At 35.3% G+C, this 19,869-nt stretch overlaps 2 protein-coding genes across 2 annotated transcripts; one reads left to right on the forward strand and one right to left on the reverse strand.

Annotated features, from left to right (window-relative positions):
* Positions 1–2,026: 2,026 nt before the first annotated feature.
* On the reverse strand, positions 2,027–2,475 carry LOC137001696 (cyclin-dependent kinase inhibitor 1C-like). The gene is made up of 2 exons (XM_067360803.1): positions 2,454–2,475; positions 2,027–2,367 (listed from the first exon to the last, which is right to left on the reverse strand). Exons 1-2 carry the CDS (start codon positions 2,473–2,475, stop codon positions 2,027–2,029), a joined length of 363 nt encoding a protein of 120 aa, XP_067216904.1.
* Positions 2,476–6,735: 4,260 nt separating this feature from the next.
* Positions 6,736–11,086, forward strand: LOC137001697 (uncharacterized). The gene has a single exon (XM_067360804.1). The coding sequence runs from the start codon at positions 6,736–6,738 to the stop codon at positions 10,042–10,044; it is 3,309 nt and encodes a 1,102-aa protein (XP_067216905.1). The 3' UTR covers positions 10,045–11,086.
* The last annotated feature ends 8,783 nt before the right edge of the window (positions 11,087–19,869 follow it).

Below are 19,869 nucleotides of genomic sequence, written 5' to 3' on the forward strand. Positions count from 1 at the left end.
CTAATTACACGTCAAATCTCTTTTCAATCGCATCACATTTTGCGTTGTGTCTAATACATCTTATGTTTGCTGCGAATAAACTAAAATCACAGAAATAGTGTAAAAAATCATTACAATAAACCAATATTGTAATTAATGATAATTGACCAAAGTTTATAACACAAAATGTGATGCGATTGAAAAGAGATTTTGTTATACATATAATAAACGAAATAAAATACATCGCACATGTATCGCACATTTCAACAAAAAATACAAAACTATATAATGCTTATCGTTTCAGTTTCTTTTTCAAAACATTGCATGTTTTCATAAAAATATTACACGTCAAATCTCTTTTCAATCGCATCACATTTTGCGTTGTGTCTAATACATCTTATGTTTGCTGCGAATAAACTAAAATCACAGAAATAGTGCAAAAAATCATTACAATAAACCAATATTGTAATTAATGATAATTGACCAAAGTTTATAACACAAAATGTGATGCGATTGAAAAGAGATTTTGTTATACATATAATAAACGAAATAAAATACATCGCACATGTATCGCACATTTCAACAAAAAATACAAAATTATACGCTTATCGTTTCAGTTTCTTTTTTAAAACATTGCATGTTTTCATAAAAATACTAATTACACATCTATTTTTTATCGCATCACATTTTGCGTTGTGTCTAATTATCTTATGTTTCCTGCGAATAAACTAAAATCACAGAAATAGTGCAAAAAATCATTACAATAAACCAATATTGTAATTAATGATAATTGACCAAAGTTTATAACACAAAATGTGATGCGATTGAAAAGAGATTTTGTTATATTATACATATAATAAATGAAATAAAATACATCGCACATGTATCGCACATTTCAACAAAAAATACAAAACTATATAATGCTTATCGTTTCAGTTTCTTTTTCAAAACATTGCATGTTTTCATAAAAATATTACACGTCAAATCTCTTTTCAATCGCATCACATTTTGCGTTGTGTCTAATATATCTTATGTTTGCTGCGAATAAACTAAAATCACAGAAATAGCGCAAAATATAATTACAATAAACCAATATTGTAATTAATGATAATTGACCGAAGTTTACAACGCAAAATGTGATGTGAAATAACGAAATACGAAATAGAATACGAATAGAATAGAACAAAATTACCAATAATATCCATATGGATTGTACGCCGAAGGCTGGTGGTATGGTGCACCGTACGATGGTGGGCCCGGCGGTGGATACGATGGTGGGCCCGGCGGTAGATACGATGGTGGTCCCGGCGGTGGATATCGTGGTGGCCACGGAGGAATACATGGTGACGCAATACTGTACGCTGGAGCGTGTGTGGAGTATGTCGTAACATACGGCGGAGCGCACGAAATATGCCATTGAGGTGGTGATGGTGCTGCTGGTGGTGGTGGTGGTGGTGTCCTGCCTTGTGTCCTCTTCTGCACCGTGCGCAATTTCTTCCTTATAATGTTGTGAATCCGCTGCAAACAGAAGAAAATATTATATTTAAAAACACATATAATATTAAATTTAACATTTTATATAATTAATTGTGCATGCAAGCACATACACGCACATACACTCGCGAATACGCATGCACGGACATACACGCACATACACTCGCGAATACGCATGCACACACATACACTCGCGAATACGCATGCACGGACATACACGCACATACACTCGCGAATACGCATGCACGGACATACACGCACATACACTCGCGAATACGCATGCACGCACATACACTCGCGAATACGCATGCACGGACATACACGCACATACACTCGCGAATACGCATGCACGCACATACACTCGCGAATACACATGCACGCACATTCATTCACACAGATGCTACAATTTAATTTTATTACTTACTTTATTTAATGCGTTTAATTTTCCATGCGGTTGATTCCCCTGCACGGGCTGTAGCACGTTGACGGATGCTTGGACGGGCGCGTGGACTGGCGCCTGGACGGGCGCTTGGACGGGCGCCTGGACGGGCGCTTAGACGGGCGCCTGGACGGGCGCTTGGACGGGCGCCTGGACGGGCGCCTGGACGGGCGCCTGGACGGGCGCCTGGACGGGCGCTTGGACGGGCGCCTGGACGGGCGCGTGGACGGGCGCGTGGACTGGCGCCTGGACGGGCGCTTGGACGGGCGCGTGGACGGGCGCTTGGACGGGCGCCTGGACGGGCGCGTGGACGGGCGCGTGGACTGGCGCCTGGACGGGCGCTTGGACGGGCGCCTGAACGGGCGCGTGGACAGGCACGTGGCCGGGCACGTAGTTCGGTACCGATGAACGTACCGAACTACGTGCCGGCGATGGTACTTGGCCTTCACTTCTGACTGCAACAATAAAAAAGATATATTAATAATTTCACTTATTACAATTATGTTATACATAATATAAATACAGATATAAGAATACTTACTTTTGCGAGTTCGTTTCTCCATAGCGTCGTCACAGAAAGCACAGAAAGAACTGACAATGAGCGGGAAGACCACGCTAGCAGCACCGTGGTAGGGGAAGCACGCAACAAGCGAGAATCGCTGACGTCACACGTCCGTGTGCGTCCGACCGACGGGTGTGTAGAAGCGAGCATACATCTATCTCGCTTCCACCGAAGCTTCTAAACACGAGCCGACAACAGCGTACGATAAATGCTAAAAAGCAAGCGTATCTAAGGTGAGTGGGCCGAGTAGCTAGAATATTAGAGATCCCGTATTTTATATCTTCTTTTGAAATGTTACAAACAAATGCGAAAAAAAGTTGCAAGAAGCACGTTTCGGACACGGAATCTCTAATATTGTACCTACTCTGCCCACTCACCTTAGAAACGCTTGCTTCTTAGCATTTATCGCTGTTGTCGGCTCGTGTTTAGAAGCTTCGATGGAAACGAGACAGATGTATGCTCGCTTCTACACACCCGTCGGCTGAGCGCACACGGACGCGTGACGTAAGCGATTCTCGCCTGTGTGCGTGCCTTTCCTACCGCGAACGGTACTCTCGATGCTCTCGATGTAGTACTTGAGATCACTGCATTGATTTTGATGATTGCATTATTGTTACATACACACGACTTCAATAAATGTCTGTGTATAAATTAATTTCACAAATTCACAACACTGACGTTCCGCGTAGGCTGTTTGATTTTTAATAAATTGAAAATAATATATAATAATTGTACATTATTTTGCATATTGGCTGCTAATTGCAAGTACTTCGTAGAAGCGAATTAATTTGAATAGCTTAGCAAAAGTAAATTTTCTGTATTACAATCAAGCAAAAATGAGATTAAAAAATGAAGTACATAACATTTTTTAGCGTAATTATCTGCTCGCGATCTTACTTGCAACATCTTTTATAATTTTTTACTCGCTCGCTCTCATTCTTTTTTCTTTCGCATGTTTACTCTTGCACGTTTATTAAATAATTCTTGTTCTTTCGCTTCTTCGCATTATTTTACCCGACGTTTAGATAAATACTTGCCATAGTAATATAAGAGAAATAACGGGAGCGAACATGTAAAAAAATATAAAATATGTGTGGATAGAGCAAAGGAGATGACCACGCAAAAGAAATGTTAGGTACATAATTTTTTAAACTCACCATTTATTTATTGAAACAAAAAAATTTAATAATGAATATTGCAAAGCTATTAAAAAAATTTGTATTAACAGAAGTACTTGCAATCAATTAGCAACTAATTTACAATATATCGTATAATATAATTATTTCATATTATTATTAAATTTGTAGCGTTTTTTAAACAAATTAAATGACAATGTTTTCTTGCGTAAAAATATGAGAGCAAGTAACATTTGAGTCGCGTTTTCATTTTTGGGGCACGGCACAATCCTGTACACTACTGAATTTAAAAACAGTAGAACGGATAAACATGTGTTGTGCTTGCACAGCGTGAGTGGTCGCAACCGATTATCTTTACGCTGTCGAAAGTGTATATCTTGCGATACAGATATCTTCTGTGTGTGTGATTTGTGATTTGACATTTAACAAATATACAAGATGGGAAGATATTTGCAGAGAGGCAAATTATTTCTTTCCTCGCACAGACACTCATCAAAGAAAATAAATAGAAAAAGGTAACGTTATTATGTATTATGATTTATAAGAATTGCTTCAGCATCAATTAATACTTCATATCAATGACTACAAAGTTTGAAAGAAACAAAAAAAATTTTATTAATTATTTATTTCTCAATTTTTATGAAAAAACGATTCTGGAGCAATTTCGAAATTTATATTGCAAATATGTTTGTTATTACAATGTGTCAAAGCTTCAGAGTTAAAATTTATGTGATTTTTGTTTTATAAATTTTGAAACATACATATATATTTAACAGCTGCTTGAGGCTATCTTCAATGAGATAGATAATAGTAAAAATACAATGTTCATATAATAAATTAAGAGAAAGCCAACTCTACCTTCAAACATGTCAGTTGACAGGCAAATAATTACAAAATAATATATAAAATTTTTTGTTATAATATGATATCAATTTTACTATTGTTCATGAAATAGAAGATGAATAACAAGTTTTGCCTCTGAAGTCTTGAAATACTGTTACTAACATTATTAATTTTTTCAGCCATAATTGCATTTTTAGTGCATGTTCTTCTAACAGATATTGAATTATTTTCGAAATGGTATATCATTTTTATGAATCCAATTTTTCTGCAATATTTAGCGCGGAATTATTGTTTTCTGTCCTGAAATGTATATGTGTAAACATAAACATGTAAGATTAGAAAAGTAAAATCATTGAAAACTTTTCTGAATTAGAATTGATATAATAAAATATCTAATAATTTTATTATACCATTTTAAACATGTCTCAATATCGGTTACAAAAACATGCAGTAATTAATGTATTTCAAAATTGAATTTACAGGATGTCTCATTAGAATTATTGCATGGAAATATCTTGTACATGACACATTTTCGTGGAAAAATGTTTTATATAAAAGTTGTTTGGTTCGAGGGGGGAAAAAAGATGGTGATATTAATTTAAGCTTTTATGGAGGCGCTTCGGGGAGATTTATCTTGATTTTTTTTTAATGGAACCACAAAAATTTTGTAGACTATGAAGTATGTCATTAAATATTCATTTTTCAATAATCTTACCCAAACAATTTTATGTAAAAAAAAAGGAGATAAATCAATTGGTGTAGAAAAAACAGTTCTGTAAAAAAAAATTTGTAACAGAAATAAAAATTAAAAAAAAAAAATTTTTTTTTTACATTAATTGATCTCTCTTTTTATTTTGTGCATAAGTGTTTAGGTAAGATTATTGAAAAATAAATATTGAACGACATATTTCATAGTTTATGTAAAATTATGTCAAATTAAGATAAAAATATATGAATTATTCAATTTTTAGCCATCCTTTCCTTCAAACTTTTTACATCGAATTTTGCAAGGATTCTATTAATATTAACAAATTTGAGTGGTTCCATTACAAAAAAATAAAAATGACCTTCAAATATCCAAAGCGCATTTATCCAAAGCTAAATTATTATCTCTTTTTTCCCCCTTGCAATGAAACGTCTTTTATATGAAACTTTTTTTACGAAAATGTGTCTACATGATATTTCGACGCAAACTTTTACATATGACACCCTGTATTAAACAACTTTAAAAAAATAAAAAGAATTCAATATGACTGAATATTTAAATTACTTATACAAATTTCGACTTATATTTGAAAATAAAGTTTTTTCATGTTCATATTTAAAGTTTTATAAATGTAATATTATTTTATCTTACAAATTAATGTTTTATTAAGATGTACAGTTTTGTTATGTTTATATTACTGAAAATATTTTTTATATAGCTATTAAAAAATAGGATGTGTAATATACATGAAAGCAATCTTTTCTTTTATATTTTTTAGAACAGAAAAATTTACACATACACATAGATTGACTTGCGTTGTGTAAATAATTTTTTTCAGTACTTTGTAGTATTTTGTAGTGTTAATTAAAATATGTATAGCCAGAGGCGGTTTTCTCGTGGACTGGCAATATGGAATAAGACAAGCCAGAGGCGGTTTTCTCGTGGACTGGCAATAGAAAATAAGACAAGCCAGAGGCGGTTTTCTCGTGGACTGGCAATATGGAATAAGACAAGCCAGAGGCGGTTTTCTCGTGGACTGGCAATAGAAAATAAGACAAGCCAGAGGCGGTTTTCTCGTGGACTGGCAATATGGAATAAGACAAGCCAGAGGCGGTTTTCTCGTGGACTGGCAATAGAAAATAAGACAAGCCAGAGGCGGTTTTCTCGTGGACTGGCAATATGGAATAAGACAAGCCAGAGGCGGTTTTCTCGTGGACTGGCAATAGAAAATAAGACAAGCCAGAGGCGGTTTTCTCGTGGACTGGCTGTATTATAAATATAATTTATTACATAATATATTATATAATGTATAAAAATGGAAAAGTGATTGTTTGCATGCTTATAATTAGAAAAAATATATTAAGTTACAGATGCCTATCTGACTATATATATAGGTACTATGTGTTATTATATTAAAAAAAAGAAAAGACTGCTTTCATTATTTTAACAATAATATTACAAGATATATCTTTTTAAAGTATATTTGCGTGTAGTATTAGATTGATTTATTAAAAATTTATGTTTTATATATATATATTTATGATTAATTTTATTTTGCAGGCGTGAAATGCTGAAAATGCAGAAAAACGCACAAAAAGAAGAAGGCACGCTTACTACTGGTATTGACGAATCATCACGTGAGGAATTACACGTGACAGATTCAAAAGTCAGTACCGAAGTAGTGCAGTGCCTGGAAAAAGAAAAAGGTACGTATAATCAAAATGTCGATTTAGGCGAAGATGACAGTTTTGTTATCGACGACAAGGGTGTTTCTGATGCATATGCTATCAAAGAAAGCATGCCCGAAGGTCGTCGCATTGTCGACATTTCTTTTATGTGGAATGAAATCCACAGAGTATTTGATAATCATGCGCGAGGAATTGAGTGCCAATTTAAAGATTGGAAACTCATAAATTCTCGTCGCCGTGGATTACTGACGCAATTGTTCTTCAAGTGCCAAATGTGCAACTATGAAGCCAACATATGGTCAGAACCCACAGAACCTGAAAAGTTGGATATAAATAAAGCTGCTGTAGCTTCAACTATAACAGTTGGGAATGGTTATGCCCAACTGGAAGAGTTCTGTGCGGGTATAAATATTTCTTGCATGTCTGAAAAGACTTATATAAAATATCGAGAAAATCTAGTCGATGATTTTCAAAAAACAGCCATGGAAAGTATGAAAATGGCAGGCGAGCTTGAAAAACAACTCGCTCTGGAAAGGAATGAAACAATAAATGGCATTCCGTACATAACAGTTGTAGCGGATGGTAGTTGGTTAAAGAGATCGTACGGCAACGCCTACGATTCACTTTCCGGTGTTGGTGCTATAATTGGTTATCGCACAAGGAAAGTCCTCTTTATTGGTATCCGCAATAAATTTTGTACGGTGTGTGACATGGCGGAGCGAAATGGTCTGAAGCCAAATAATCATAAATGCTACAAAAATTTTGACCGTAATGCTAGCTCTACACGTATGGAAAGCGACGCCATTGTAGAGGGTTTTCAAAGTAGCTTTGAAATGCATGGATTGATATACCAAACAGTTATTGCTGATGGCGACAGCAGTGTATATCACTCCATAAAAAATAATGCACCGTATTGCGAACAAATGGTGACTGTAAAAAAAATAGAATGCACCAATCATTTGCTTCGCAATTTATGCAAAAAGCTGAAAGCTGTTGCAGAGACAGTTCAGCCAAAACAGCAAAGAAAACGTGGCTTTGTTGAGCTACGAAATGTTGTAAAAAACAACATTTTAAAAATACGGAAAGAAGTATTACAGGCAGCTACTCTGCGAAGGGCAGAAAAAGTACCTCACCATAGCAAAGCTACGGAATTACAAAAAGATATTTTGAACATTCCTAGCCATATTTTTGGTGAGCATAAAAGATGTAAAGAACGCGGCCGTATATGCGACGAAAACCGTGAGAAAATACAAAATTATGTACCGCATTTGAAATTCCACGGTTTATATCAGAAAATTGAGAGTGCTGTTATGTACTTGAGCGCTTATTCAGATAGTTTGTTGTTAAATTTAACAAACAATCCTGCAGAATCGTTTAATTCTATAATCTGCAAAGAAATAGGTGGAAAGCGCATAAATTTTGGCCTACGAGGTTCTTACAATGCTAGAATTGCGGGTGCTGTTGTACAGCATAATACTCGAGAAGTACTAACGCAAGTGTATGAAAGCATGAAAAAGGATGTTCCTCTAGTTGTTGAAAATTTAGAAAAACGACGACAAATTAAAGTTTCGAAAACTAGAGAGTCTAGAGAAATGCATGACAAGCCCAAAAAATTTAAACGAGAGGCTGGGACAGATTGTTATTATGGCCCACAATCTCAAAAGCCAGATCTTCCGTCTGACCTATACCAACAACTTGAAGAAAATTATATAGAAAAGTTGGTAGAAAACGCGGAAAGGAGGCAAGAAATTGAACTAGAGACAAGAGAGCAAAGTGAATGTCAACTATGGCATTCATTGAGGCGTGATATGCTAACAGCATCCAATTTTGGAACCGTGTGTCGCATGAGACCAACAACGTCTTGTGCATCAACTATAAAAAGCATTTTGTATCCTCCACACATTGACACTGCAGCCATGAAATATGGTCGCGATAGGGAGGAAATCGCCAGAATAGAGTTGGCTGCAAAATTGAATAAAAAAATTGAACCATGCGGATTATTCATTGATTATGAAAATCCATGCTTGGGCGCTACTCCCGATGGACTTATTGATGAAGATGGTCTGGTGGAGATTAAATGTCCTCAATCAGCTGAGAATTTAACAGCTGATGAGGCTGTACAAAAATTGCCTCTATTAAAAGCTATATTTGAAAAAAAAGATAATGATAAAATGAATCGGAATCACCGATTCTTTTATCAAGTTCAAGGGCAATTAAACATAACACAGCGAAACTATTGCATATTTGCAATATGGACCCCCAAAAGCTTAAAAATTGTCGTTGTTAATAGAGACAATGACTTTTGGGAAACTAAAATGCTGCCTTTCCTGACACGTTTCTATTATGACTGTATGCTTCCAGAAATCTTGGATAGCCGTCATAACAGGCATATGCCTATTAGAAACCCACAATATATTATAGATGCTCAAGAGAAAGCATTTAAAACAAAAGTCTGCTACGAACTAAGTGTACAACAAAATAAAGTGCAAGACAGAAAAATTGTACAAGATAAAAAACTGAACGTTTTGTCAACAGACGCGACAAACGTTACTGCTGTTCTGAATGCAGAACAAGATAGCGATTGCATCATAGTCAGTTGTTCAAAAAAGAAAAGAAATTTGACTAAAGATGAAATAGCAAAACGTAAAAAAGTTTTAGATGATACAATTGTTCCTCTTTCTTTGGTGAGAGAGAATGTTCTGCCTGTACAGAATCAATTAAACGATGAATCGTTAGATACATTCTTACGCATCGTTACAGAAACTTCTTCTTTCAAAACGCAAAGCGTTCAGTACTTGCAATTCCCAGATATAATAACAGCCAGTGATAGCGATAAAAGCTTACAAATTATTGGAGGGAATTGCACTAATCATTGGCGATGTATTTTCTTTGACGGGTCCAAACTGCATGTGTATGACAGCTTACCCGGTTGCACATACGAAAAATTGGCAAAGATGGAGAAAGATTATATTCGCAAACGTTATCCAAGAATAAACGTAAGCGATATAATATTCGAAAAAGTCCAATCACAACCGGACGGCACAAGTTGCGGAATTTATGCAGCTGCTTTCGCTACAGCTGTAGCCTTAGGAAGAAATCCTACTGAGGAAAAATATTCTAATGACGTTCAGCGCATGAGACGTCATTTTATTACTATAATAGAAAGTAATAAATTGTTTCTATTTCCGCAACAATAAACGGTTTTTTGCGCCTACAGCCATTTAAAAAAATTTATTTTAAAATAAATGACTTTGATTTCGCTAATACTTTATGTATGCTTTCATCGTTATCACTCGCACTTTTTCTTTTCACAAAAGAAGTGCATAATTATTCACACGCTACGTGTGCAAAATCGGAGAGACAAAAAGCATTTATTGGTTGTGTCTCACGAGAATGGGCGGTGGACGGGGCCCATTCTATATTATTAACATTTATGACAAATATTAATAAAGCCAGAGGCGATGTAACGTGAACTGACTTTTTTTTATAAATACGTATTTCGTAATTCATTTGCTACACTGATCTATAAGTGATGTGGAGTAATTTGTAAACAAATATTCGCACATATTTTTCTTGGACTCAAATTCCATCACAAGGCTCCAATGTACGAAACGAAATAGACATATACAATGTGTAATAAATATAAAGTAAAAATGAAAATATAACATTTGACACATATAATAATATAGACTATATATTATATATAATTAATGTCGCTTTCCTTATTTTTATCCTTATATAATTAATTCAAAGTTAATTATTATTTATTGAGTATACAGATATTGAACATAATTATCTTTATTTTGTATTTTATAGAATAATGATAAAAGTGTTTTACATATCTTATATTTTATATATATACTGAATACATTTTTTGAATATTGTAATATGCATTTATCGTTTCAGTCATTATGCTATGAAATCCAAAATAAAGATAATTACATATTTGTGCAATATGTGTGTATACGTTTAAATTAATTAATTATTTAATTAATTTATATACTTATTTATTTTGTACTTATTACATAAGGAAAAAAGGAAAGAATAACTTTCTTTTTTTAGTGATATGTACAGTATTATGTGTGTGTACTGTACATATAACTAAAAAAAAGAAAGTTATTTCCTTTTTTTCCTTATGTAATAAGTACAAAATAAATAAGTATATAAATTAATTAAATAATTAATTAATTTAAACGTATACACACATATTGCACAAATATGTAGTTATCTTTATTTTGGATTTCATAGCATAATGACTGAAACAATAAATGCATATTACAATATTCAAAAAATGTATTCAGTATATATATAAAATATAAGATATGTAAAACACTTTTATCATTATTCTATAAAATACAAAATAAAGATAATTATGTTCAATATCTGTATACTCAATAAATAATAATTAACTTTGTATTAATTATATAAGGATAAAAATAAGAAAAGTATAAGACATTTTTCTTCAGTGATATATATAGTATTATATGTATATTTTTCATTTATTATTTTGTCATATTTAGTTTGTATTTATTTGACACCTTGTATACGCCTATGTTTTCTCGGACATTATATTGCAGCCTTGCGACGAAATTTCAGTCGAGGAAACAAGCGCAAGCATCGTTTGTTTACAAACTTCCGATGACACACGTACACAGACCACACGTCAGTGTAGTGAGTTACCACTACAAACAAATGCGTACACACGGACCTACGCGGCGTAGGCTACGCCGATAATGTCGCTTCATTTTTAGTACCATCGAAATGATGGCGCTTTCGCGTCGGAGTTCGGCTGCCACTCCAGCATCCCCTTAACGGTTCGTCACTACTATGTAAAAGCAATTAAAACTGTGACATGTGTCCACGGATGTGAGTGGAACTCGACTGGTAAGGATGTAGGATGGAAAGGAAAGAGGGGATAGGTAAACGAAAACTACAGGGTGGGGAATTTTTTGAGTATTGGAAGATATGTATCCGGTAATGATTCTGTGTCCTCCTGTTTGTTCAGTCCTGTATTCTGTCTTTTTATATGTAGCATTTCGGAAGTTAATCTTTTACTGTAACAAGGTTCTCTGTCTAATATATCAATTTCGTCCCATTTGAAGTCATGATTAAAATCCATTCTGTGGCACGAAATTACTGAGGGGGAGCCTGATTTTTTATTAATATCCGTTCTGTGTTCTTTTATTCTAGTCCGTAATTGTCTTTTTGTCTGTCCTACGTACGTAGCGTCACAGTCTCGGCAAGAAATCTTATACACGATATCACATTGGTTCATCCTATCTAGAGAGTCTTTACCAGTTTTTATAAATTTGTTCAGTTTATTGTCACGAAAGGCCAACATACTGTCGTTATTTTTTGAGATTTGAATAAATTGTTCCGATAAATTTTTTACATATGGTATCGTAAAAATCTTTCTTTTGTTATTATTATTCGTATTTGCGTTGTTATTGTCTTTTTTGTTAAAATTTTTGTGTATATGAAATTTTATTCTATTTTTAATAGTTAAAAAAATAAAATCTAAAGGATAACTGTTGTTTAATAAGATAGTTATTATGTCTTCTAAATTCTTTTGTTGAAATTGTGGATGGGATAACATTAGTACCCTATCAACCATGCCAATAATAACGCCTTTTTTGTGTGTTAAAGGGTGGTGTGAATGGAAGTTTAAATATTTTCCCGAGTATGTAGATTTATGGAAAATGTCAAAAATAATGTTTGAGTTGTCATTAATAATTAAAACGTTGAGAAAATTAATCTGATTTTTATTACTAACTTCCAGTGCGAATTGTAATCTTGGATGTATAGAATTGAAAATGGAAAAGGTTTTATTTATAAGGTTGTTAGGGACTGCAATGAGGATGTCGTCAACATATCTGTAATAAAAAGACGGAGTGCACGGTAAACGTTCTATGGCTAAACATTCTAAGTCTTGCAGAATAATATCCGCTATGATGGGGGATAATGGAGAGCCCATTGGTGTACTAAAAATTTGTTTGTACATTTTTTTATTGAAATTAAAAAACGTGGAATTTAGAATGAGAGAGATACCCATAACCAGTTCATTGAGTGGTATGGAAGTATGCCCCTTTATCTGACCCCACCGTTTTTTTATGCTATCGGCCGTATTTTCAATCGGTACATTGGTGAACAAAGAAACAACATCTAGTGAAGCAATGCAAGTATCAGGATTGATATGTTTTCCATTGAGTTTTTTGACTAAGCTAAAACTGTTTTTTATATAACTGTTTGGTTTTTTAAAACTATTGTATAATAATTCATGTATGTATTTAGCTAAATTGTAAATAGGGCTGTTAATAGAAGAAACTATTAGTCTCAGTGGAAAACCAGTTTTGTGTATCTTTGGTAGACCATAAGCTCTCGGTAAAATCCCGTCAGTTTTTAATAAATAAAAATATGTGTGCTTATCGATATAGCCCCTTCCCTTCCATCTTAAAAGTAGAGTCCGCACGTTTTCGGTTAATTTTCTGGTTGGGTCCCTCTCAACTATGTGATAAGTATCTGTGTCTGAAAGAATATCTTCCATTTTTTTAATATAATCCTTTTTGTTTAAAGCAACCGTGACGTTTCCCTTATCAGCTCTTGTGAAAATAACATCAGGATTATCATTTATGAATTTCTTTGTTATTTTGAGCCAAGACCCAATCAGAAAATCGATGTTATTACCCGAGATCACAAAATTATCGATAATCGACGTAGCCTTATTCCTTACAGAACACTGAGTTTCTTTATCATATCTTTCTATGTTTCTTTCTATGTTTTTAATGAATTCGAATGAGATCTGTTTTTTGTTAGTTACCGGTAAATTGAATCTATCGCCCAACTGTAAAAGCAGAGATACTTCATTTGGAATCGTAAAATTAGAAATGTTCAAAAACCAATTATCGCGTATTATTTCGAAATCATTTGTGAATTTAAAATTATCAGGTGTGATGTTAATGGTAATATTTTCATTGTTATTGTTATCTGTTTTTTCCAAAGACCAAACATCACCGATACGATCATCTGTTTTTCTCTTGTGAAAGGAATAATTAATCGATTTTATCCTAGATATATTTCATATACACAAAAATTTTAACAAAAAAGACAATAACAACGCAAATACGAATAATAATAACAAAAGAAAGATTTTTACGATACCATATGTAAAAAATTTATCGGAACAATTTATTCAAATCTCAAAAAATAACGACAGTATGTTGGCCTTTTCGTGTGACAATAAACTGAACAAATTTATAAAAACTGGTAAAGACTCTCTAGATAGGATGAACCAATGTGATATCGTGTATAAGATTTCTTGCCGAGACTGTGACGCTACGTACGTAGGACAGACAAAAAGACAATTACGGACTAGAATAAAAGAACACAGAACGGATATTAATAAAAAATCAGGCTCCCCCTCAGTAATTTCGTGCCACAGAATGGATTTTAATCATGACTTCAAATGGGACGAAATTGATATATTAGACAGAGAACCTTGTTACAGTAAAAGATTAACTTCCGAAATGCTACATATAAAAAGACAGAATACAGGACTGAACAAACAGGAGGACACAGAATCATTACCGGATACATACCTTCCAATACTCAAAAAATTCCCCACCCTGTAGTTTTCGTTTACCTATCCCCTCTTTCCTTTCCATCCTACATCCTTACCAGTCGAGTTCCACTCACATCCGTGGACACATGTCACAGTTTTAATTGCTTTTACATAGTAGTGACGAACCGTTAAGGTATTGATATTCAAAATTAATTTATTTTTATTTTTAATTTTTTTATGGTTTCATATCTTTGTTTTATCTAATTTTTTATAATTGCTTTCAATCTGGTTTATTTTTTCTAATTTTGCAAGTTAGACGGTCCGTGGCTTCACACGTATATAACTTTACTAACCACATTGTACTACACGTTTATCAGAGGTATTTATATAATTTTTTTTCTACAACTTGTTTGAGCCGTGAGAATACCCCTAATTTTGGTTTTTTCACTTTAACAGGATGCGTTTCCTTAGTCAAAAATAGTACCAAAGCTTCTCTAATCATGTACTAAGTTTTATAATTTGTATTACACTGAAGATGGCCACGTACCTTGGCCGAAACGTCTGTAGAATTTTATAAATAAAAGGAATTTTTGAGCAAATTGATCCAGCTCTTGCTCTATTGGCTATATATATTAAAACGATTTTTAATTTAATTAAGGAAGAGCAATAACCAATTATTATTGTATTTTTAATAACGTTTTATTATAAAATGTCAGGATACAAACATTACATACCTGCACCAATGTGCATTCCACTAATTCCACTAACCACAGAATATACTAAAATATTATAAAGCCTTGTGTCCACGATACTAGAACTCGGTCCGAGATCTCGGACTGAGGGAAAGTTACTAGAACTCGGATCATGTACACACTGAATTTGGATGCAAAACTCGAATAAGAAGCTCAAACAAAAAAATGCGTTGCGTCCCATTTTTCGGTACGAGTTATTGCAAGTTATTAGATTTTACTAGGGTAAAAGACCCAATTACTGGCATATTAAGCAGACATTCAATTATATTTGATTAATATATATGTATAGTTGATTATATTGTAATGTCTTAATTTTTTTTTAGTTTCTTCTCAGTATAAAGATTAAGAAAAAAATAGAAAAAAATTTAATAAAATTGATTTTTTAGTTTTCAATTAATATAATACTGAACATATCCAATGCACCTAATACTGGTAACCTCTAAATCATATCGTTCCTAATAGTGGCAACTAAGTGACCACATTACTGTCAATTTTTCATATTATATGTTAAATACTTATGTTATATTTATATTATATTAAATAATCTTTTTTTCTATTTTTTTCTTAATCTTTATACTGAGAAGAAACTAAAAAAAAATTAAGACATTACAATATAATCAACTATACATATATATTAATCAAATATAATCTAAATTATGTTTTTAAATGTAATTTTTATTTAAAAAAAAAATTTTTTTTTAAAAAGTGAAATTAAAAATTTTTTATTATTTTATTTTATATATTATTATTTATAATAAATAAATAATATAATACTTAAACTAATAATTAAAAATTATTATTAATAATTAAAAATAAGTGAAAATAATAAGTAATAATAATACTTGTTATTATAATACTTTTATTTAATACTTATAATACTTATTATAATAATACTTTCATTTTGTAATAATAATACTTTTATTTTTTACTTATTTTCTACTTTTTATCTTTTTATTACAGGATTTTTTATCTAGTTTTTCTTTTTTTATTTTTAATTGTTCAAGTCTAATTTTTTGTCGTGTTTCTTTCTGTTCATCTTGTAATCTTTTCTTTGTTTCTTTATCAGCTTGATATTTCTTCCACTGTTCAGATGTTACAACTGATGGTATTTTTTCCTTAAATTTTCTTTTATTTTCTTTTGCTTGTTTTTCTTCTGGCCAAAATAACGCTTCTTTAAATGCAAAAGGCACATTAAATTTCAAATCATTTTTGTCTTGGTTTGTTAATTCTTGAAGAATTATTTTATTTTGTTGATTTTCATTTAGACAACATTCGCGATTTTCTTGTACTACATTTACTTCATTTTTTTCTTGAGAATTGTTTTGCAAAGAATATAAAGAGGAATCATTTTCAGTAATAAAATTATGTTGCGAATCAAGTGTTAACGTTACATTGTAAGGAGTTTCAGTAATATTTTTCAATAGATTTTCATTTTCACGCAATAAATTTTCGTTTTCACATAATAAAACCTGCAAAGTACTTAAATTTGTAAAACTCATATTATAAATAAAACGTAAATATTGAAAATTTCTACCAAAGATACAAAAATATTTCATTAATCTAAATTATCTAAATCTAAATCTAAATCTAAAACGTAAATGTATTTATAAAAAAAAAGATAAAAAATCTGTTATTCAGTTATTATGTTACATAAAAATTTAGAAAATTATAATTTACTTCAATTAATGGAGTTGACTTTTGAACTTCAACTTGTAAAATATCTTTAGTATGATTTTGAGAAGCTTGCAATATATAACTTGAGAAATCATCTGCGATATTAATGGGTTCTTTCATAGTAGCGTGATTGATATTCTGTACATTAAGAGATATATCAAGTAATTTTTCCGAAACTGTATTATCCAAATTCTGGAAAAAACAAAAATAGAAATTAATAGTAAAAAAGTTTTGAGAACAAATTATTCATTAAGAATTAATTATTTTGTAACGATGCAGCCCGCTGCATCGTTACGGCTACGGACCGTACATCGTCCGTAGCCCACCAAGGGCGCATCGCGCGCCGATAAATTTCGCATCAAAAACAGCGGCGGTCAACCGCCGAAAATCCCCCACACCCGACCGTTCCGAAATTCCGTATTGTGGGGGACTCGCCGCCGAAACCGCCGATGCTTGCCGATTCGAAACCATTCGGCCGCCAGCCGGGTATAAAAGAGGCCCGGCTGTACGTCTTCTCACCAGACTCCGTTCGCTGATCGACAGCGAACAAACCTGCTACGAGTGTCCTCGTAGTCCCGACCGAGCATACTCGGACTCTATGCCTTTACCAGCACACGAGAATCCTCGTGTATCGCCGAGCGTCCTCGGTAATCTTTGCTCCCGCATACGAATATCTTCGTATACCCGCCAAGCGTACTTGGTTCCTCTAGGCCACCGAACTCTGTATTGCGGGCATTTCCGCATACCTAGCCAGGTCGCTATTCTAAATTCCGTCTTCGTACGAGCATCCTCGTACTCCCGCCGAACGTAATCGGCAGCCTAAGTCCGCACACCGCGTTTATTCGCCGGGATTTCATAACGATAATCCGTCCGGCAAGCAACACCGCGTCGACCAATCCGCGCCGCCGAATAGTCCGCATCGATCTACGATCGAACAGACTCGCGATACTACGAACGCACTCACCGACGAGCGCTCCGTCTCGTACCAACCGTTGCGACACGATCGCCCGCGCTTGCGCTCTCGCCGACCGCACCAGGACGCCTCACGTCATACTAAATAATTATTCCACCGTCGCCCCAAATAATTATTTCTTTATTACGATACTTCGCATTGATTTTCACGTATACTTCGCATTTATTTTACGCCGCCTTAAATAATTATTTCGCCGCCGCTCGAATAATTATTTCATTTTGCCGATATCTTGCATGTATTTCCACGTGCTTTCGCTTTTAGATTTTGCGCCGCTTTAAAATAATTATTTCACCATTGCTTAAATAATTATTTCGCCTTTGCCGATATCTTGCATTTATTTTCACGTTGCTTTCACTTATATTTTGCGCCGCTTTAAAATAATTATTCCACCGTTGCTCAAATAATTATTTTACCAGTAACGAAACTCCGCATTTATCTTCACGCTACTCTGTATTCGTTTCACGCCGCTTCAAAGAACTATTCCGCTATCACTTGTTAATTTCTTCACCGATATTTGGCTAATTTATATACTATTTCAAATTCATCTTGCACACGCTTCGCATGTATGCACGAGCATTGTAGCAGATCATTCGAGGCAAATCGTATCAACATCTTTCTCAATAAACACTGTTTCATTATTTTTCTGATAAACGAGTATTTGGTTTATTTGACATACCCCCAACCGACCGAACCTGGATTCCGGCGAGCTAATCCGCGTCCGCCGAAGCTCACACGGTTTCATGGCGCCCGAACAGGGACCAGATAAAGGGGTACGTCAAAGAGATCTGCTTACAATGACTTCGTGGATACAACGATTACCGCGTTCCGAAGTGGCGCGATTATTACAGAGCCGCGAGCTCGAATGCGACGGCAACTTGGACGATCTCCGCCGACGGTTACGTGAATACGTTCGCGCACATCCGGGGGATATCATCCCTCCGACCGATGAGCCAGCAGAAACTGAGGTCCGCGCGACTCTGAACGTTCCGCTATTGCGACTTCCGGGTAACTCGGGCCGCGCAAGTCCGAGCGACGACGACGACCGGGCCAGCTATTACTCGGCACCGAACCCCCCGACCCCCATTGCCAGCCCGTTCGATCCTGCAAAAGCAATGGATCAAATCCGGAAATGGGGGTGCCATTTCAATGGCAAAGAACCAATCGCCTTTCTCGAGCGAATTGAGGAGCTCCGAAGAATCTACCGATACTCCGGAGACCACCTCCTCCTCGGCCTACCCGAGATCCTAAAAGGCGAACCACTATTGTGGTACCGGAACCGACGCCACGCGTGGGCAACATGGGCCGATTTTGTGGCCGAATTTCGCGGCCACTATCTTCCGCGACGCTACCAGGCCCGCCTTCGTAAGGAAGCCACGAACCGCCGCCAGCTACCCGACGAAGATTTCGCGAAATTCTCGACCGCCGTACTCACCCTCGCGCGCCGCGCGGGGGGGTATTCCGAAGCAGAGACGCTCGATCTCTTAATTGAAAATATGGATCCAGAATACCGTTTATATATTCGTCCACACGACGCGATCAATTTCGACGAGTTATCCGATCGAGCCGCGGAGTACGAGGAGCTCATCGCGCAACGCCGGCAACGCGACCGGAAGCCCGCCGAAGCCCGGAGCATGGCTACCACCGAGTATAAGCGAGAGGAATGTTGCTGGCGTTGCAAGCAACGGGGCCATACTCGGCTCAATTGCAAGCAGCCGCCTCGCAAGTTCTGCTCGCAGTGCGGGAAGGACGGCGTATACTCTCGCGATTGTCATCCGCCGGCGGGAAACGCCACGCGGGCCGGGGCGACGGCGGCCGCCGACCGGCCCTACTAGAAATTATCTTTCGGCCGCGTCCACACGTTGAAATCACGTGCTGCGGAAAGATAATTACCGCCCTTCTCGACTCGGGCTCCGACCGGTCTTTTATTAACCGAACAATCGCCGAATACGTTTTAGGAAAGGGCTATCGCCCTCGCGCCATACGCGAACACGTCACGGTAGCTGACGGCGGATCCGCTCCGATCACCGAGAGTTTTCGACTCACGATCCAGATGGAAGGAGAAAGC

The sequence above is a fragment of the Linepithema humile genome, chromosome 8, assembly GCF_040581485.1.
Source record: "Linepithema humile isolate Giens D197 chromosome 8, Lhum_UNIL_v1.0, whole genome shotgun sequence".
Taxonomy (NCBI): domain Eukaryota; kingdom Metazoa; phylum Arthropoda; class Insecta; order Hymenoptera; family Formicidae; genus Linepithema; species Linepithema humile.